Source organism: Hemitrygon akajei, chromosome 6, assembly GCF_048418815.1.
Source record: "Hemitrygon akajei chromosome 6, sHemAka1.3, whole genome shotgun sequence".
In the NCBI taxonomy this organism is placed as follows: Eukaryota; Metazoa; Chordata; class Chondrichthyes; order Myliobatiformes; family Dasyatidae; genus Hemitrygon; species Hemitrygon akajei.
Genome location: NC_133129.1, coordinates 69,930,687 through 69,950,493, shown reverse-complemented (window position 1 = coordinate 69,950,493; position 19,807 = coordinate 69,930,687). Strand labels below are relative to the sequence as shown.

The following is a 19,807-nucleotide window of genomic DNA, read 5'->3' as shown; positions in this document are numbered from 1 at the left end:
AGCCAGGATGTCTGGACAACAGACCAGCGTGGACGAAGGTGGAAGTCTCTCCCAGAGTCAGTGAGTTGTCACTGAGTTCCAGACTCAAGAGTTCTTTGAGTTCAGGCAGAACGAGGTCTGATCACCCCTTTTGTTTCATGAAGGAGAATCTGGGGCCTAGTGTTGAGGGTCCTGTCATCAGCGAGTCCAGAATTCAAGGTCTAGTCACTGCCAACAATCAAAGCCCAAAGGTTGAAATGGAAGTTAGGAAGTCACGGCCCACTGACCAAACCCCTGGGATGTGAACCTCTGGGAGTCCGCTGAGGTAGCTGATGACCCAATGTCTGCATGTCTGCTTCCAATCTGAGTCTGCTGGAGGCCGAAGGCCAAAGAATGCAGAATACAGACTGTTTTGAGGCTAGAGAACTGTGTTCATGGGTGGGGGGGGGGGGGGAGGGGGGGAGGAACTGGGCTTGTTTTGCTCTTGTTGTTTTCTTGCTGGTTGTGTTGTGTCTTGTGGCGACACTTGCAGGCTGCCCTCTTAACTGTGTTGGTTGTTAACGCAAATGCCACACTTCACTGTATGTTTTAATGTACATGTGATATATAAACTTCCAGCTTTAAATACTACTAATGATAATAAAGTTGATGAAGAAAATAATTTGTTAAAAGCCATGTACTTCATGAAGATTGAGGTTTTCAGACTGGAGATCTTCTGCAGCACCAGAAACCTCTTTGATTCCCTTTTATTCCAGAATTTAGTTATTTTCAAGAATACTATCCTGACTATCTGTATATAAACTTTGCACCCATTACAACAAAAAAAAGGTCATTCTTTTTTACCTGCTGTGCTTCAGTTAGACGAGATGAGATCAAACCACTTCCACAAGGTAGGAATAGACACCTCTTTTAGCTTAACCTTCAAATTAATTACAGTGACGGCTGAATTGAACATTAACTCCATTTTCCAAAATTATATCCCATTGCCTTAGATTACAAAAACATCACAATTACATCTCAGTCTTAGTGACTAGATCCCTCTGCACATCACTGTGTTAACCCTAGTTTTATTTTTGATGTTAAATAGCTGCCCTGGAAATACTGGTTGATTCTGGAACAATGGGAGGAATGTTTTGGAAACTGCACAACAGTGAGAATGCATAATTGAAACATAGTGCTTGCATCACTGTGGTACTACAGATGCAAAAAGAAAGTCGGTGCTTTGATCAGCTTGCTCAGAGTTTAACTCAGGATCTTAAGCCACCCATATGGCTTATAAATCGATACCTCCCAGAACAGAAAAGTCAAAAGCCATTCGCCGTCCACCAGATTGCCACATCCAAAATCATTGATCTGACTGTACCTCCAAATGTCTTCACTGCATTCAGGACTGCCTCGCTGATTTGCTGCTCATCTCGCACATCAACCAGGCATGGTAAAGCCTTGCCTCCGACAGCTTCAACTGAAAAAAATAATGATTTTAGACAAATCAAAGAAGTGTACAATCAGTTTTCTTTAATCCATGGAGATGAATTGACAGCATTGGGCAAAGCTATTTTTCACAAATATAAAACATAAATGCAAAGCAAAACACATCACACACATTAAGCTTTCTAAAGCTGAGGTAAGTAGATTGGTGCTGGTGGCGACTGAGCCAGTATTGACTGTCAACATTCATTCATCAGTCAACTGTTTAGAATAATTACAAAAATATCACCAAGCCCAGCTTTTCCTGTCAAATACCTCAATGATAACAGAATGAAAAGGTCATGTTTTGCAGCTCAAATTACATACGGCTCATCCTTTGCTGGGAGGAACAAGGACGGCACGGTATTGCAAATATAATTCAAAGTATTTTGCATTCATACTTCGTAACTTATAAACCTGGCTGAGCTCACTACAATACATATTCATGGCCCAATTCATAACATCTAGTTATTCCTGTGACCAAACTAAATACAGATGAAGAGTTCAATATAGACAGCAGCAACTATATCACGTTATAGGCTGCGGGAGCTACTCGAATATTTTTAGGTTTCAAAGCACTATTAAAGAACAGCAGCTCTCAAAATTCTTTTAAGTGTTTGAAGGCAGTGCCCAACTGTTCTAGCCCCAAGGGACACTATGTACTGAGAATGTCACCTCGACTGGTGATGAAACATCTGTAAGCTAATTGCCAAGCTCAGCGAACACCACAACATCAAACCAAGGGACACTCTCCAGAAATAAAATCTGGTACTTAGTATCATGAGCTTTACAACCAATTAGGTATCTATGCAAGTGTAATTACTGTTCTACTGTATGGCATTCCATTGTTGCACAGCAAGAATCCACAAGTGAAAAGATGTGATTTTTCTGATGCTGTTTGAAGGATAAAGAGGCTAGGCCACCTTTCATTGGAACTTGCTTTCACAGAAAAACAAACTAAAAACATTTCAATTACTAGCAAGGACCTCTAGAAAGGGAGAACTCTAAAATAAATCACTACAGAAGAGAAATTTGGCAAATTGATGGGTTGAAGGCCAAAAGTTCTCTGGTAGCCTGCTACTTAAGCTTTTGAAGAAGGGGCTGCATAGATAATGGATGTATTGGTTATCACCTCCAAATTTCTCTTGATTCCTAGAGCTTATGGTGGATTGAAAAATCGCCAACGTCACAATTCAGGAAGGGGAGTGAAGTGAAAAAGTGGAGATGGAAATAGAAAGGGGGGTGGTAGGGGAGTGGAAAAGAGTGAGGAGGTAATGGAAAGGGGAGGCTGAGGGAGTGGAAAGGATGAAATACTAAGCTGGTTAGCCTAATACAGTATTCATCATTGGGAAAATGTTGGAGCCCATTATTGAGGTTTTTGTAGAACACTTAGAAAATCAGAAGCTATTCATAAGGTGTCAAAATGGCTTTAGGAAAGGGACAACTTTGCTGGAATTCTTTAAGAATGTAACAGACTTGATAAAAGGAAGAGGGGGGGAAGGGGGCAAGGGCGAGGGGTTGAAGGGGGTGAAGAGGTTGAAGGGGAGGGGGGGGAAGGGGGAATGGAGGCACAAAGCACCAGAGGGACATTTTGTAATGACCAATAAACCAAGTTTTTGGAATCTTGCCTGGTGCCTCAGCAGTGGATGAATCTGTATCCATGCCAACGCCACACCCCTGGTACTCCTTTCTCTGCCACCTGTCCCACATCCCCAACCCTGCGCCCCACCCTGGCTATCCTTTGCCACCATTAGATTTACAAACTCACTCTCCACTCTAATGTAGACAAATACAGTTCTGTGCATAAGTCCTAGGCACGCTAGCCATGTATACAGTATTAGCATAAGACTTTTGCACAGTTCTGTAGGTAGGTTAGCAAATTTGAAGATGACCCAAAAAACATGAACGGAGATATAATATATTACGTGTGTAGGCTAGAAATTACAAACGTATATAATGGGGGGAAATGCTTCGAAAAAATAGATACAAAAGCAAATTATTATTCAAAGCAAGTGAGACCACAAAATGCTTCAGGACAAAGGGATCTGAAGACCATTGTACATAAAATAAAATATTAGCATGCAGTTCAGCATGTAATTAAAAGTAATACCACATTGAGCTATGTTACAAGGAGTATGGAGCATAGAAGTAGGGAAGTTTAATTGAATTTGACAAAGCATAAGTGAAATTGCACCTCAAGTACCGGACATTTTGGTCTCCATATTTACAGGATGCTACAGTTGCGATGGAAAAGAGTAAAGAACAGGCTTGAGAAGCTGACTCGCCTTCTTCTTTTATTCCTCGTGTTATTAAATGGACAGGATTGAGCACTAGAAAAATATAGATGCTGTGACAAGCAGCAAACAGACAGCATCCAAAGAGAGAATGGGAGCTCATGCCCTCATACCTCAAGCCTAAGACATCACGATAGGGGAGGGCGGGGAGGTCATCACCCAAAATGATAACCCTCAGAAAATCCCACATCCCAGTTACCAGCATTTCCTGTTTTTTTTTTCAGTTTTCCAGCATCTGCATTCTTTTCTTATTTGATCAATCCTAGGTCAGTTCTGATAATAACTTGCTTCTCTCCAAAGATGCTACCTGACCTGCTGGGCTTTAGCCAGCATTCCCCAATTTCCATCAACAGCTGTGTTCCTCAACTCAAATACAGAATTTTTTTTTTCATCCTCTATTTGCATTTCCTTCAGATAAGTCAGTTGCTACTAACAAAGGCTGGCACAACTGAGAAGCCTCAAATCTTTTCCAGTACCTTGAGCAACAGACACAAAGTGTTGAAAGAACTCAACAGGTCAGGCAGCATCTGTGGAAATAAACAAACAGTCAACATTTCAGGCTGAGACCCTTCTTCAAGGCTGGTAAGGAAGGGGGAAGATGCCAAAATAAGAAGGTGGAAGGAGAAGTAGGTGGACGAAGATGATAGGTGAAGCCAGCTGGGCGAGGGAAATAGGATGAAGTAAGAAGCTAAGAGGTGATAAGTGGAAACGCAAGGGGCTGGAGAAGAAGGAATCTGATAGGAGAGGAGAGTGGATCATGGGAGAAAGAGAAGGAGTAAGGGCACTAGCCAGGGATGCTAGGCAGGTGAGGAATAGTGGTAAGAAGCCATAGTGAGGAAATGAAGAGGAAAAGGGGAAGAGAAACAATTACTGGAAGTTGGAGATTAATGTTCATGCCATCAGGTTGAAGGCTGCTGTGTTGCCTTTAAGGCATTTGTTTAGTTTATTATATTTTCGCTTTAGTAATTCGTTTGTTATCGTTTTCTAGTTAAAGTTAAGGTGGTTTAAAGTAAATTCGTTGTCTGTGATATATCGCGGCATGCGATGACGTCACACCCGGTTTCTCCGCGTCTTGTGGGAAAATACCGGTTTGGAGAAACGGGAAGGAGGGGGCTTATATGTGTGCAGGATCAGCGTGAGAAAAGTTTTCTTTTTACGCACTAGAAACATCAGAGAAGCAACGCCGTAAGTTCATGAGATAATCGATGTTGAATTAAAAATGTTAACGCTGATTCTGTTAAAAGCAATGATGATTGATAAAGTTTACGTTTTTTGTTATTTAAAGAGTTGCGGATAGTTTGTGTTGAAGTGTATTTAAAGCCAGTCGATGGCGTAGGTAGATTCTGACTGTATGTTGCACTTTAATGTAATATAGTTGTTGTAGTTTTACTTATGCAAGTATTTACGATGTAAATGTGATGTCAAGAAGGAAACAAATACTGTATATATTTTGTATTGTTTTATCAACATCTTTCACCATACGTTAATGTGGAAGAGTGAACAGTAAATGGTTAATCTTACTAGGACCGCCTCATTGACTGGTTTATGCATGGTGTTTAGTTCAGAGTTCTTTTACACCTGTGCAAGAACACTACAGCTGCCTAGGTAGTATACGAGGTGGTCAAAGTTCCAAGTAAATTTATTATCAAAGTACATACTATATACTGTATGTCATGATACACAACCCTAAGATTCATTTACTTATGGGCATACTCAATAATTCCATAACAGAAGAATAACAATAATAGAATCAATGAAAGACTGCACCAACTTGGGCTTCCAACCAGATTGCAAAAGACAACGAACTATACATAAATAATAATCATAATAAATAAAATATTGAGAACATGAAGAGTCCTTGAAAGTGAGTCCATAGGCTGTGGAAACAGTTCAGTGATGGGGCAAGTGAAAGTTATTCCCTCTGGTTCAAGAGCCTAATGGTTGAGGGTAATAACTGATCCAGAACCTGGTTGTTTGAGTCCTGAGGCTCCTGTATCTCTGATGACAGCTGTGAGAAAAACGCATGGCCTGAGTGGTGGGGATCCCCGATGATGGGAAAGCAGCAACACTTCTTGCAGACGTGCTCAATGGTGAGGAAGTCTTTACCCATGGTGGCCTGGGCCGTATCCACTATTTTTTGCAGGGTTTTCCATTCAAGGGAAACTTTGTCCTTCATATGAGTGTCTTTGATGTGATCCTACTGAAACCTCTTCCAGCTATCCTTGCTGCACCTCTTGACTGACGTGAAATTGAGAAGACCATGCCCAACTGAAAAATACTGGTGAAGTAGTGAAGAGGCTCAGACACAAATCCACAATCTCACCTTTCACATCAGCTTTCATGTTGATACAAATAACAACCATGAACTATCTTACCCATTCAACTTGTTTGAAATTGAAGATCAAGTGGACTTCTCACCTATTAAATTGACAGCAAAGCACCAGACACAGGTTACACTGCTAATAGTGCAGGTTGCCATGGAACTTCCAGCTTAAGATGGCGCTGGTGATGCCCAGTGACTACTTACTGGCAGCAAAAAGCAAAACAAAGGAAACTACTATATATCTTATTCATAACACTTTATTAACAATGGTCAATGCTGACAATGGAAAGGTGGGGGAGGCAGAAGCACAGGTGAGGCATGGTTGTGGCAAGCGGAGATAGAGTTGGGGTTGAAGCACAGTCAAGGCAGAGTCATAGCATCCCCAAGAGTGAGGAAAATCCTGATGTCTGTCTGATTTAAGAGCCAGTACAAATTGGAAAGGTCAGGTACAGGCTGAATCGTAGTGGCAGCGTCCAGGCCCTAGAGCGGTCCGAAAGTGAGGAATGACCTCATGTTTGGATGATGTAAGCACTGGGCTAGATTGAAAAGATCAGGGTGTCGTGGCTGGAGGTGAAGCGAGGGCTGGTTCAGATCGCCGCTCCACGACGTTTACTCAGCTCTACACTAAACTGCAGTGCTGGCTGCACTGATGCCTGGCTTCTGTGGTCTTCCAGAGATTAATCGGCTTTGCAATGAACTGTGGCTGTTGCCTACTCCAGCTGCAGAGATGTCTGGCTTCATGTCTTCAGTAAAATTCCAGTCCTGAGCGCTATTTACTTACTTATATTGTTTGCATAATATATTTACTTACTTATATTATATAGTATTATATTGCTTTTTTCTCTCTCTGCACATTGGGTGTTGACGGTCTTTTTTTAAAATAATTTCTTTTTCAGTTTCTTTGTTTTGTGGCTGCCTGTTAGGCAACGAATCTCAAGGTTGCATAATGTTTACATACTTTGACAATAAATGCACTTTAAACTTTCAATTGTTACTCACTCATGCAATAAATGAGTCACATGTGGGGCATGCTTAATAAACTATATGCAGTGAACAGACCAAGAATTATTATTGATTATATATATCATTGGTAAACAAATAGACAGTTTCCCCCTATAGTGCACAAGGGTTGGTAAGAACAACATTTTCTGTGGAAAAAGAAAAAAAGCCAAGTTTCAGGTTCATAACTTTTCATTAGAACTGATTAACGGTCATCAATCTGTTTCTTTCTCCACCTTCTGAATACTTCCTGCATGTGGATTTTATTTCAGATTTCCAACATCTGTAGCTTTTTTGTTTTATTTCCATATCAGCAATCTTTTTCAATGCAGTTTGTGAGTTTGAGGTGGCAGAGCATTTGGGATCTACAAATGGGGAGGGCCTTGACATGGTGGGTAGCTTGTGATGCTGTGAACTACTGTTTGTGTGGCTCCCCCATGTTCTCATTATATAGACTCAAGGCACTCAGTACACTTCTCTTTTATGAGGACTTAGATTCCCACAAGTCAGTGAGGGACTTCTTATTTTTCCAAGGAGATTGACAGAATTCATTGCTTCCTGGTTAACCTCTTGCTATGAAGCAGATTACAGTATGCTCATTACAGGAGTTGAATATTGCCATCCAGATGATGTGGCCTGTCCTATGGACATGACATATTTGGGGTTTTGAGAAATTTGCACAGACAGCAATGCTTTTATCTTTCTTGTGCTTTTCAATACAAGATAAAACCAAACACTAATAACTGAAAATTGAACTGTGAACGTAAGCAACATAAAACTGCCTGAAAACTCCAGGCCTAAACCAACTAGTTTGTGTCTCAAGGAACAATTTGTATAACAGCAAGGGGAAGAGGAACAGATAGGTATCTAGAATGATGATTGATTTCACACTAGGCAGAAGTTTGAACTTCAGAAAAGAATTGAGAATAGTTTGAGAAAGATATCTTTTATCCCAGCAGGGCTATTGTGTGAATTATTAAAAACAATTAATTTTGGGTCAATGAATATCTTCAAAGTCAAGATTATTAAATCCATGTAACAAAATAATAAACACATACAACCCCCAAGTTATGGGCTGTATTACAATATGCCATCTCTGCATATGTTGAGAAATGACAGTTGGAAAAAAAAATCAATTTATTTACTTTTTGTTCCCCACATAAATTCTATGAGAACAAATTTTATTCCATATCTCATATTTCTGGGTGGTGATTATGAAATTTCTAAGGACAAATTTCAGTAACCTAAATACCTATAGTCCAGGGTTGCCAATATGTTAATTGAACTCTACACCATGTCGGGAAAAGCACAGAACCTTCAGGTTTCAGAAAAACTGTTTCAGCTAATTATGAATGGATGATGGAAGAAGAAAGCTAAAGGTTTTTATTCCATATTACCAAGTCTTTTTATGTTTTGTATGTTCATGCTCATCTTTTGCCAAGCCATTCAGTCACTCAAAATATGGAGGTTGAAAGGCTTCAAATGCATAAATGCTGATCAAGTATTGTACTCATTAGTGGGAGACAATGAACACATTATATAAATGCAAGCCTCTCACCAAAACATGTAGATGGTGCATTTCTTGGTGTAGTGATAGTCCACTTTTCTAAAGTCCAGTGGTTCAGAATTTTGTCATTCAACAATTTGTAACACAAGATTAGGATGACGGACTGATGGCTCCACAGATGAAAGCACTGCACTTTTATAAAAAGTTCAACCTGTTCTTCTGAGAAAGCCCTCTGTTCCAAAAGGCATGCCAAATTCATTGATCCTCAGCAACCAACACATCCCCAAGTGAGTTGAAAGTAACACAAAACAGTTAGCAATTCAGCCAAATTTAAACAAGGAAATCTTACTGACAGACATAGTGATCAAGCTTGGGAATCTGATCCAATATCATGGAGAGTGTTGGATGTTCTCTATTAACATTCTAAAAGTTGAATGCCTCTGGCTCCACAGGAGCTTCCATACAATAACTTTTCTTTACATTCCAGCACTTAAGTTAAATCTCCTAAAACACCAAAAGCACATTTATATTCAGGGAAGATTGAAAGACTAGAACATTCAATCAGGAGGAGCTTAGTTTAGGAGCTCAGGGTTTGCAAAAGGTCACAAAACTGGGAGAGATTATAGGACTCGGAATAGAAAGAACAAGAGAAGATTGAAAATAAAAATTTCCCATTTTCAAGCTCCAAACAATAACCAAAACTGAATTCTAGACAATCCAGTCTTCTGTCTCTCTTTCTCACTTATTTCATATTTTTAAAAATTGCCATCTCTAGCATGCATTTCCAAGAGAAATATCAAATCTAGTCCTTCTGGTGTTAGTGTAAAGCATTCTAACAGCACTGTGCAAAAGTCTGAGGTACACAATACTGTAGATACTGTAGTAATTGTGCGTGTTGCACTGCACAAATTTCATGACATATACCCGATTCTGATATGGGTCTCTATTGTGGACTGAGATTAAGAAGGCGGCAAGGAGAGGGGAATCATGGTTGGGAAAATGGGAAGGGAGAAGGGGAGGAGTGGACAGCGCCAGAGAGATGTTCTGTATTGATCAATAGACCAATTATTTAGAATCTCATGGTCTTGCCTGGTGTCTGAGGGCTGGGTGCGCCTGCACCCATGCCACTGCCTACCCTTGGCACTCCTCCTCTGCCACCTGTCCCACACCCCTCCCAAGGCACTCTGCCCTTGCCATTCCCAACATCCTTTGCTCCCTTAACATTTACAAGCTCCACATTGACAAATACAGTACTGAGAAAAGCACTATACACCCTAGCTATATATACACACTGTGTCTAAAACTCTTGCAAAGTACTGCATATATCAGGTGACGAGAGGGCACACAGGAGCAAGATATGCCAACTAGTGGAGTGGTGTCACAGCAACAACCTGGCACTCAATGTCAGTAAGATGAAAGGGCTGATTGTGGATTTCAGGAAGGGTAAGACGAAGAAACACATAGCAATCCTCATAGAGGGATCAGAAGTGGAGAGAGTGAGCAGTTTCAAGTCCCCGTTTGTCAAGATCTCTGAGGATCTAACCTGGTTCCAACATACTGATGCAGTTATAAAGAAGGCAAGACAGCGGCTATACTTTATTAGGAGTTTGATGAGATTTGGTATGTCAACAAATACACTCAAAAACCTTTATAGATGTACCGTGGAGAGCATTCTGATAAGCTGCATCACTAACTGGGTTGGGGGGGGGGGGGGGGGGGGCTACTGCACAGGACCGAAATAAGCTGCAGAGGGTTGTAAATTTAGTTGGCTCCATCTTGGGTACTAGCCTACATAGTACCCGGGACACCTTCAAGGAGCGATGTCTCAGAACGGTAGCGTCCATTATTAAGGACCTCCAGCACCCAGGGCATGCCCTTTTTTCACTGTTACCATCAGGTAGGAGGTACAGAAGCCTGAAGGCACACACTCAGCGATTCAGAAATAGCTTCTTCCCCTCTGACATCCAATTCCTAAATGGACACTGAACCCTTGAACACTACCTCACTTTTTAAATATATATTATTTCTGTTTTTTGCACGATTTTTAATCTATTCATTATATGTATATTTTTATTATTTTTTAATATATTATGTATTGCTTTGAACTGCTGCTGCTATGTTAATAAATTTCATGACATGTCGGTGATAATAAACCTGATTCTGATTCTATCTACATATGTGCGCACACACACACACACACACACACACACACACACACACACACACACACACACACACACACACACACACACACACACACACACACACACACACACACACACACACACACACACACACACACACACACACACACACACACACACAAAATTCCACTTCCTCATCTGAATTTCTGTTATTTTATTATTGAAGGTACCTTACTCTACCTCCCTTCAACTACAGATCATTTTTACTTGGAGGGAGACAAGAGCAACTAAACCTTACAGACAATTCTTAATGCACTGCAAGAAAGAGAACAGAAAGATAATAGAACAAAACATAAATCAATAGCAAATAGGAATGACAAGCAAGCTAAAAGAACATCCAGAGATTCGAATTATAACATTCCTATATATTTCTACAGAGAAATTATGATGGTTTTTAGATCCAATATTTTTTCAAAGCATTTTTCATTGGCCCAACTGAAGAGGGATATAATGGCATGCACTTGTGTATTAGAATCTAAATGATGAAGAAATTTCTGTTGAGGGATGGAGCATAAACTGAGCATTTCCAAGTCGCCTCATATACGATTGTATACCTAATCAGTGTTCAACATCAAAGGCAAGGTTCACATTTTGTTATACAAAAGAATGTTTCCTGAGTAACATCAAGAGGAGGAGAATTCAACAATCAAGTCAATCTATTTACACCTTGAACTAAAACCTTATCAATATTATCACTGGAAAAACAAGTTCCACAGAATAACTTCAAGAGAGAGACAAGTGCTCAGTGAGTGCAATATTACTGACTGCCAGTTGCACTCACCTCTGAACATTCAGTTTTACTGAGTTAATGGAGAGATCATGCTCGGGCAAGTTCACATACATATCCAGCACGAGCAACAAAGGATGAATTTCTCCCTTACAAGTGCATAAGCATAGAAAAACAAGCACTTAGCCTTTTGTCAGACTTTTGTTTCCTGGCCAAAATTTATCCCAAGCCAATCTTACAAAAATGATCATGTTGCATTTTTTGTTACTACAGTAACCAGATTTCCAAGATCATGAAATGCCCGATACAAATATTTTTCATCATACAACATTTAATTGATGATTTAACAATGGGGAGAGGAAACATTATTTGGTTCAAAGGTTCATCTATTATCAAAGTATACAACACCAAAATTCTTCTTCTCCAGACAGCCATGAAACCAAGAAAGAAAAAGGCACCACAATCATCCACCCCCAAATCCCTCCTTCCCTCACAAAAATAGAACAGGATGCAAACAGAATGCAAAAAAAAATTAAGACTGAAAAAGAAGTCTGCAATCCAAGTGCACATCCAAAACGCAGAAAACCTGGGTAACATTCTCTCTCTCCAGAGCAAAGTGATCTCACCAGCAATAAAAAGGCAGTCTCCCCTCTCCATAGCAGAGCGATCTCATCAACGATAAAAGGTAGCATTCCCTCTCCACATCAGAGCAATATCCCCAGCATGAAAAGGCAGAGCAATCTCACCAATGATAAAAAGGCAGTCTCCTCTCTTCGCAGCAGAGTGATCTCACCAGTGATAAAAAGGCAGTCCCCCCTATCCAGCAGCAGAGTGATCCCAACAGTGATAAAAAGCAGGCTGCCGGCACTTCAATCTCCCTCGTTACTTTAACTGGCAAATAATGGAAGCTTTAATCGGCGAAATAGAGTCGAACATCAGCTCGCAGCCTTCTCGCCACGAGGTTCCCACACATTGACTCTGCCTTCCAGAATCCTCTCGGAAACTGCAGAGCGCGGGAACACCCAAACGATCTCCAAACTGCAATCACTGGCTCCAATAGTTCCAGAATCACAGACAAGACAAAAATAAAAGTAAAAGATATAAAAGAAGTGAAATACATGGTTTTAATGATCAATCTGGAAGAATTTCACCGAAGAAATGCTGTACCCAGGCGCCATCTTGACTGCAAGATTCTGTATCGGCCCGCCCAATAACCTAACTGCTGACACCTAATGGTACTTATCCTTGTAAATGGAACAAGTACTACACCTGCCCTTACACTTCCTCCCTCACCACCATTCAGGGCCCCAGACAGTCCTTCCAGGTGAGGCGACACTTCACCTGTGAGTCGGCTGGTGTGGTATACTGCGTCTGGTGCTCCCGGTGTGGCCTTTTATATATTGGTGAGACCCGACGCAGACTGGGAGACCGTTTCGCTGAACACCTATGCTTGGTCCGTCAGAGAAAGCAGGATCTCCCAGTGGCCACACATTTTAATTCCACGTCCCATTCCCATTCTGATATGTCTATTCATGGCCTCCTCTACTGTCAAAATGAATCCAAACTCAGGTTGGAGGAACAACACCTTATATACCGGCTGGGTAGCCTCCAACCTGATGGCATGACCATTGACTTCTCTAATTTCCGTTAATGCCCCTCCTCCCCTTCTTACCCCATCCCTGACATATTTAGTTGTTTTTTTTTTCTCTCTCTGCCCATCACTCTGCCTGTTCTCCATCTCCCTCTGGTGCTTCCCCCCACCCCCCCACCTTTCTTTCGCCCGAGGCCTCCTGTCCCATGATCCTTTCCCTTCTCCAGCTCTGTATCACTTTTGCCAATCACCTTTCCAGCTCTTAGCTTCATCGCGCCCCCTCCAGTCTTCTCCTATCATTTCGCATTTCCCCCTCCCCCCACTACTTTCAAATTTCTTAGTATCTCTCCTCTCAGTTAGTCCTGACGAAGGGTCTCGGCCCGAAACGTTGACAATGCTTCTCCTTATAGATGCTGCTTGGCCTGCTGTGTTCCACCAGCAATTTGTGTGTGTTGCTGACACCAGTTCTGTGTTGCATCACAGGTAAAGACAATAGCATCAGAAAATCAACTATAATTTTACTATAACTACCAGTGCTGTGAAATTAACATTTCGGGCAGATATACATCTGCAGAAACGTACAGTCACACTGACGAGAGTGGTGTAAATGTCTTCAGGATACAAATGATTAAAGCAACTGGAAAATTAAAAAGTGATTCTCCATATGATTTTTACTCAAATGAAATCCTTGCTTTTTGAATTGGGAATAGTCGCACATTGGACACTTCGGCTAAAGTCTATCAACCACCTGATTCTGGACTTGGTCTAATCATGGTGTGTCACTCTCTTCAATATCATCACTGGTGATGATATTCTTACAGTTCTGTTGACTAAATGTCACTGTACAAAGCCAATAATGGAATGTGCCCATGAGATAATGTCAGGATTGTGTACAATATGGTGGATAATTAGGTTATGGTGTTCCAATGCATCTGCTGCCTCATCTGTGAAGGTGGTAGAAGTCATGGAATTAAATAATACGCTTTCACATGGAGTGAGGCCGAATCTTGCCAGTGACTGAAATGACTATAAAATTCCAATAAAAAGGTCACATTAATGCTTCAACTTCTCTACAGTATATTAAATAGCATCAAAACACCTAAGAGCAATACATTAGAGATATAACATTCAGTAAATGCACATGTAAAATCAAAGCAAGACCCACTGATGTAATCACTGTCAGCCTGGTTTTGTGCTTCTATGTAAAATAGATTTAAATTGCAGTCTGTGACATAAATTTCATTAATTTGCACAGCTACTGTATTAGAATTCCATGAATTTGCAGTTCAACATACCAATTATACACATGAAAGGAGGCATTTGGATTTATATCCTTTCATGCTTCAGATGCAATAATTCACTGCCAAAATAAAATGAATCTATTAAGGAAGCTGATGTGGTAAATTTGTATGGCCAGACCCACTGAGAACAAAGAGGTGAATAAAAATATATCAGTTTTAGTAGCATTGAGCGAGGAAAAATTGTGATTCCGAACACTGAGCAAATGCCAAGATCTTCTTTGAACAGTGCTCAATATTTCCTAGGCTATAGCAACTCATAAAATAGAACTATGGTTAACATCTCGCAGCAAGAAAAGTGATGATTCTACATGTCAAGAAGCCATTGTCATTTCTTAATTTGTCAAAGTCTGTCAAGATTTAAGAGCTGACTGGCTAAGAGGTAAAGTATTTAATGTCGCTTCTTGTGTAAATTCATTATTCTTCATAAACAAACTCAAAGGCATTAATATACACTGGATAAATCACACAACTGAATGAAACTTTTTAGCAAGTTAACATTTACTTAAGGAAAATTTAATCAGGTAAAATACTATATTATTCAATTGGCTCTTCTACAGGGTGGCACAGTAGCATAATGGTTAGCATAATGCTTTACAGTATAGGTGACCAGGGTTCAATTCGCACTGCTGCCTGTAAGGAGTTTGTATGTTCTGCTCGTGACTGTGTGAGTTTCCTCTGGGTGCTCCGGTTTCCACCCACAGTCCAAAGACGTACCAGTTGATAGGTTAACTGGACATTCATTGTAAACTGTCCTGTGATTAGGATAGGATTAAATCAGGGGATGGCTGGGCAGCATGACTCAAAGGGCTAGAAGGGCCTATGCTGTGCTTTATGCCAATAAATAAATAAATAACACTTAGTACACTTCTACTTCCTTCTTATGTGGCATCTTAGATCTCTAAAGAATTGTGGCCCACCTTCAACAGATTAAGAAACATCAGAATTTTCCTCTTCTCAATCCTACTAAATTCATTCCTTTTGATTAAACCTTTTACCACCCCTCTTAAATAATATCCACTTTCTCACAGCGTCCATTTCCGATTTTACCCGTCTTAACCTTCTTGTCGTTCTTTTCTATGTTAAATGCACAAGAGTTTTGTGCTGATTTGTCATCCATTTGTTCCATGCTATTAAGTTTATATCAATGCATTTTCAACAAGTCATGAAGTCTTTAATTAGTTGAAATCCAGTTCTAAAACTTTGAGAAGTACAGGAGCAAAGGTGAAGGTTAAAGACACAAAGAAACCTCCAAATCTATAATAGTTAATAATTCTGCTACAGAACATGAGATTTAAACACAGATCATCAAATGTAACACTAACATGAAAACAAAAACTTATAAACAAGATATAATAGCCAATTAAATGAGACAATAGTAAGATCAAGTTCATCAGAAAAAGTCTCATCAAGATACAAAACCACTCCATCCTTCCAGCTGAAACAAGCCATAATATTCCCTAATAAGGCATTCTTCACTTTGATTCCAAGATAATCAAAACAAACAAAATGTATGCAAGAAAATCTAAAAGGTAATAAAAATGACAACAGGAATGTCACATTATTGTTCTGCTCATATCATGACCATTTGTACATTAATACGTATTTCACTGCCTCTACAACAAAGTGACAATTCATCAGATGCTCCCCAAGGATAGAATAATTCATAAATGCCAAGAGCACAAAGTGGCCTTAAAACTCATAGCCAAAAAGTACATTCCAGATTTGTGGTTGTTTATGCGAGATGATGGTAAAGGGAAAACAAAATGTTAATTTAAATTCCAGGCTGATTTACAGATAGGTGTTGGCTGTATTACATTGTCAGTACACAAAATAGAATCTGGCATCCTCACCTTGGCCTCTGGTCCCATCAGGTGTCTGAGACACACATGAACTTGGCTGCGTAAAAGATTTAATTTCCCCGTGAAATACCCAAAATAAGAAATAGCTGAACGGTACCAAGCCCCTACAAGGTAGCACAAGAAGCTGGTCACAACCCTCTCTTCAGGGGAAATAGGTAAGATACAAACAAACTAAAAGAAAATGCTGGCTGCGAATAAACAAAAGGTTTAAGGGGATATATTTGAAAGCTAATTTAACACACCTAAAATAGGACAGAACTACATAAAATAGCATGAAAATATGCCATTCAATCCATGGTCAATGACTGCATTTATACAGATCTCGCAACCTCATCTTCACCTCCACCAGTAACTCGGCTGTTACTTTATTTCTTGTACATTTAACAAATTTCCCCTAAAATACACATTGTAATATACAATTCTAAAAATACATTCTAAAATACAATTGATCACTGTAACACATTCCACATTATCACCACTCTCTAGGTAGGCATTTGCCCAAAATTTATTTCAGTGTAGCTTAAGCTGATAACATAGATCATTACAGCACAGGTCACGTCCTTCGATCCAAGATATTGTATCAACCTTTTAAACTATCTTAAGATCAATTTAATCCTTCCTTCCCATGTAGCCCTCGAATTTTGTATCATCCACATGCCTATCTATCCACAATCCCTAATGTGTTTGTCTCTACCACAACCACTGGCAGCATGTTCCATGCACCTACCATTCTCAGTGTAATTCTCTGTCCTACAATCACCTTAAAATTATGCCCTTTCATATCAGCTATTTCCATCCTGGGAAAATGTCACTTACTATCCACTCTTATCTATGCCTCTTGTCATCTTGTATTCCTCTATCCAAGTCTCCCACTGTTGCTTGATCTTTCTCTATCGACAGTGCAGAAGTCAGCATTCCCTTGTTGCAAGTAAAGTGTCAAGATTGCAAAAATGATCATATTTGCTTATGAGATGATATTTTCTGAAAACTCATTTTATGTACAGGTGTTCCCCCCCCCCCCCCTTTACAAAGGTAGAGTGTTCCTATCAAACCTTTCATAAGCCAAAATGGTGTAAAGCAAAGAACCATTAACTTATATGGGAAAAATTTTCGTAAAAGCGAAAATCCTCTTTGTAATGCGAAAACAGTTTACTAATATAGGTCTTTTGTAAAAGCGAAGCTGCGTAAAGCAAACATTCGTAAAGCGGGGGACACCTGTATTATAATATACAAAATAAATTAGCATAAAATAAACTTTATGAAATATAATCCTACTTTTGACTAATTTCATTCTAAACTTCAAGTTCTAAAGTACAGAATTGAGGAGACCACCAAATTAAAATATTTCATATCCACTGCAAATAAAGACTATCAAAATACCAGCCACTTAAATGTTGCAATGTACAATGTGTCTCAATGGGATCCAGTGAAAAGTTTTTATCACATGAATTCCAAACCTTATTAATGTACATTTCCCTTAATCCCCAATCCAAAATGCAGAAAAGTGAGCCAAAGGAATTGCCTCCCCAAAGGAATACAAAAAAAACATCCTTCATCCAGGGATTGTGTAAACAGTAGGAGCTTCCTTCATACAATGTAATAGACAGAATCATGATCAGAATGTCAAGGTCAGTAAACTATTTCAACAGAACCACTTTGAAAAAGTGCAATCATATTTCAACACTTGAATAAACTCCATACTTTAAAAGAGTGTACACCAATATTAATGAGGCTTTCACCCAAATCCAAGCTGCAAAACAAAAGCAGGTGACGAAAAGTTGAACACAATCCTTGGCTTAATCTCCATAATTAACTTTCACAAGGAACCAGGAACGTGAAAGAATATTGCACCTATCTAACATTCTACAGTTCTTCTCTCAAATCAATGCTTCGTTTACAATCCTAGTTATGAACCAGATTATAGTGTAGGATGAAGGAGGCAGAAAGAAAAAAAAGCCTTGCTTTTGCTCTGAGCTACAATTCAAATTTGTACTCTCTCTCAAAGTAGGGAATATTAAAGTGTTCAAGGGAGAGCCCTTACCAATTATTCCCTTTCAGAGTGTCAGACACCCTGAGCCAATAGGCTGGTCCTGGACTTAGTTCCACTTGGCATGATTAACTTATTATTATTTAATTATTTATGGTTTTATATTGCTATATTTCTTCACTATTCTTGGTGTGGCTGTAATGAAACCCAATTTCTCTCGGGATCAATAAAGTATGTCTGTCTGTCTTTCTGTCTTATTAGAATTTCTAAGAACAATTTTAGTTTTCTCGTCACCCAATTAGGAGATGAGGAAAGGGAGCAGCCATAAAGATCAGTTTGGCTTAAAGATCTATCACAAAATACACCAAATTACTCATCACTGGCAGAAACTAGAGATTTATTATCTAAAGATAAGGCATTACAAAAGACTTGCCATAATGGACTGCAGCTTCATATGCAGGATTGACACAGACTTCTAACTGATTTCTATCTGAAACTGGTCAACAAATATGCTGAAAACCATGAAAACCAAGCAGGATTTGCATATTCAACCATTCAATCCTGTCAACAGCTTTTATTAGCTTGTAAACAGAATGTCAAACACTATGAATTGCAACATGTAGAGAAAGGTCAATCTAAAACAAGATTCTGCAGCTCATTTATCACATAACCGCTTTAACTCAGCAACAGCATGGGAACAAATGACCATCAACAAATAAACATGTGGGAGAAGTCTTCCTGTATCTTCTATAACCATGATAAGATATAAGAAGTTAGTTTCAAGACAAACAAGTAATACAAAACTGGACATTTCCTCTGCCACAGAGGAAGACAAAATGTGTGCATAAGAAACCATCAACAAACTTTGTTGCCTTAAGTCACCCTGACCTTGGCAATGGATCATGGCCAGGAACTCCTAACCTCATAGCACCATGGTAATGTTTCACATCTTGAGAATGCAACTACTTAAGGCAGCAATTCACCATGACCTGCTCAAGGCCATGCAGCAATGAGACAATAAATGCAGATACAGTGGTGCTAGAAAGCTTGTGAACCCTATAGATTTTTTCTATTTCTGCATAAATGTGATCAGATCTTCATACAAGTCCAAAAATTAGATAGTGAAATTCTAATTAAATAAATAACACTAGAAAATGACGCTGATTCCAGAGGCCCAATTAGCAGTGGGAGCAGAACACTGCGAAGTGAATAAAAGTATTGAAGCGACAAGCAGGGCAGCCACTGTTAGGAGTAAGCCAGCGGTAAGAGCAGGAGCGTCAGGCTTTGACTCAAGAGACTTTGACGAGAAGAGGCTGAGGCCAAAGAAACAGGTTAGAAGATTTGGACTTGGTTGCCCATTGCGCAGTGCAGGCCAGATGGCAGATATGGCAGTGGAATGCTCCTCCTGTAGGATGTGGGAATTCATGGAACCTGATAGTCTCCCTGATGACTACACCTGCAGGAAATGCAGCCATCTCCAACTCATGAGACGGCATTAAGGAGCTGGAGGTGGATGAACTTAGGATCATCTGGCAAACAGAGCAATTGATAGATACGACTTTTGAGCAT

At 39.8% G+C, this 19,807-nt stretch overlaps 1 protein-coding gene across 1 annotated transcript in view; it reads right to left on the bottom strand.

The window, feature by feature from the left end:
* Window positions 1–19,807, bottom strand: part of hsdl2 (hydroxysteroid dehydrogenase like 2) — a 160,835-nt gene that overhangs the window by 113,227 nt on the left and 27,801 nt on the right. The window contains exon 3 of the mRNA XM_073048607.1: window positions 1,343–1,441. Coding sequence (XP_072904708.1) covers window positions 1,343–1,441 — 99 coding nt within the window. The remainder of the gene's footprint in view (window positions 1–1,342; window positions 1,442–19,807) is intronic.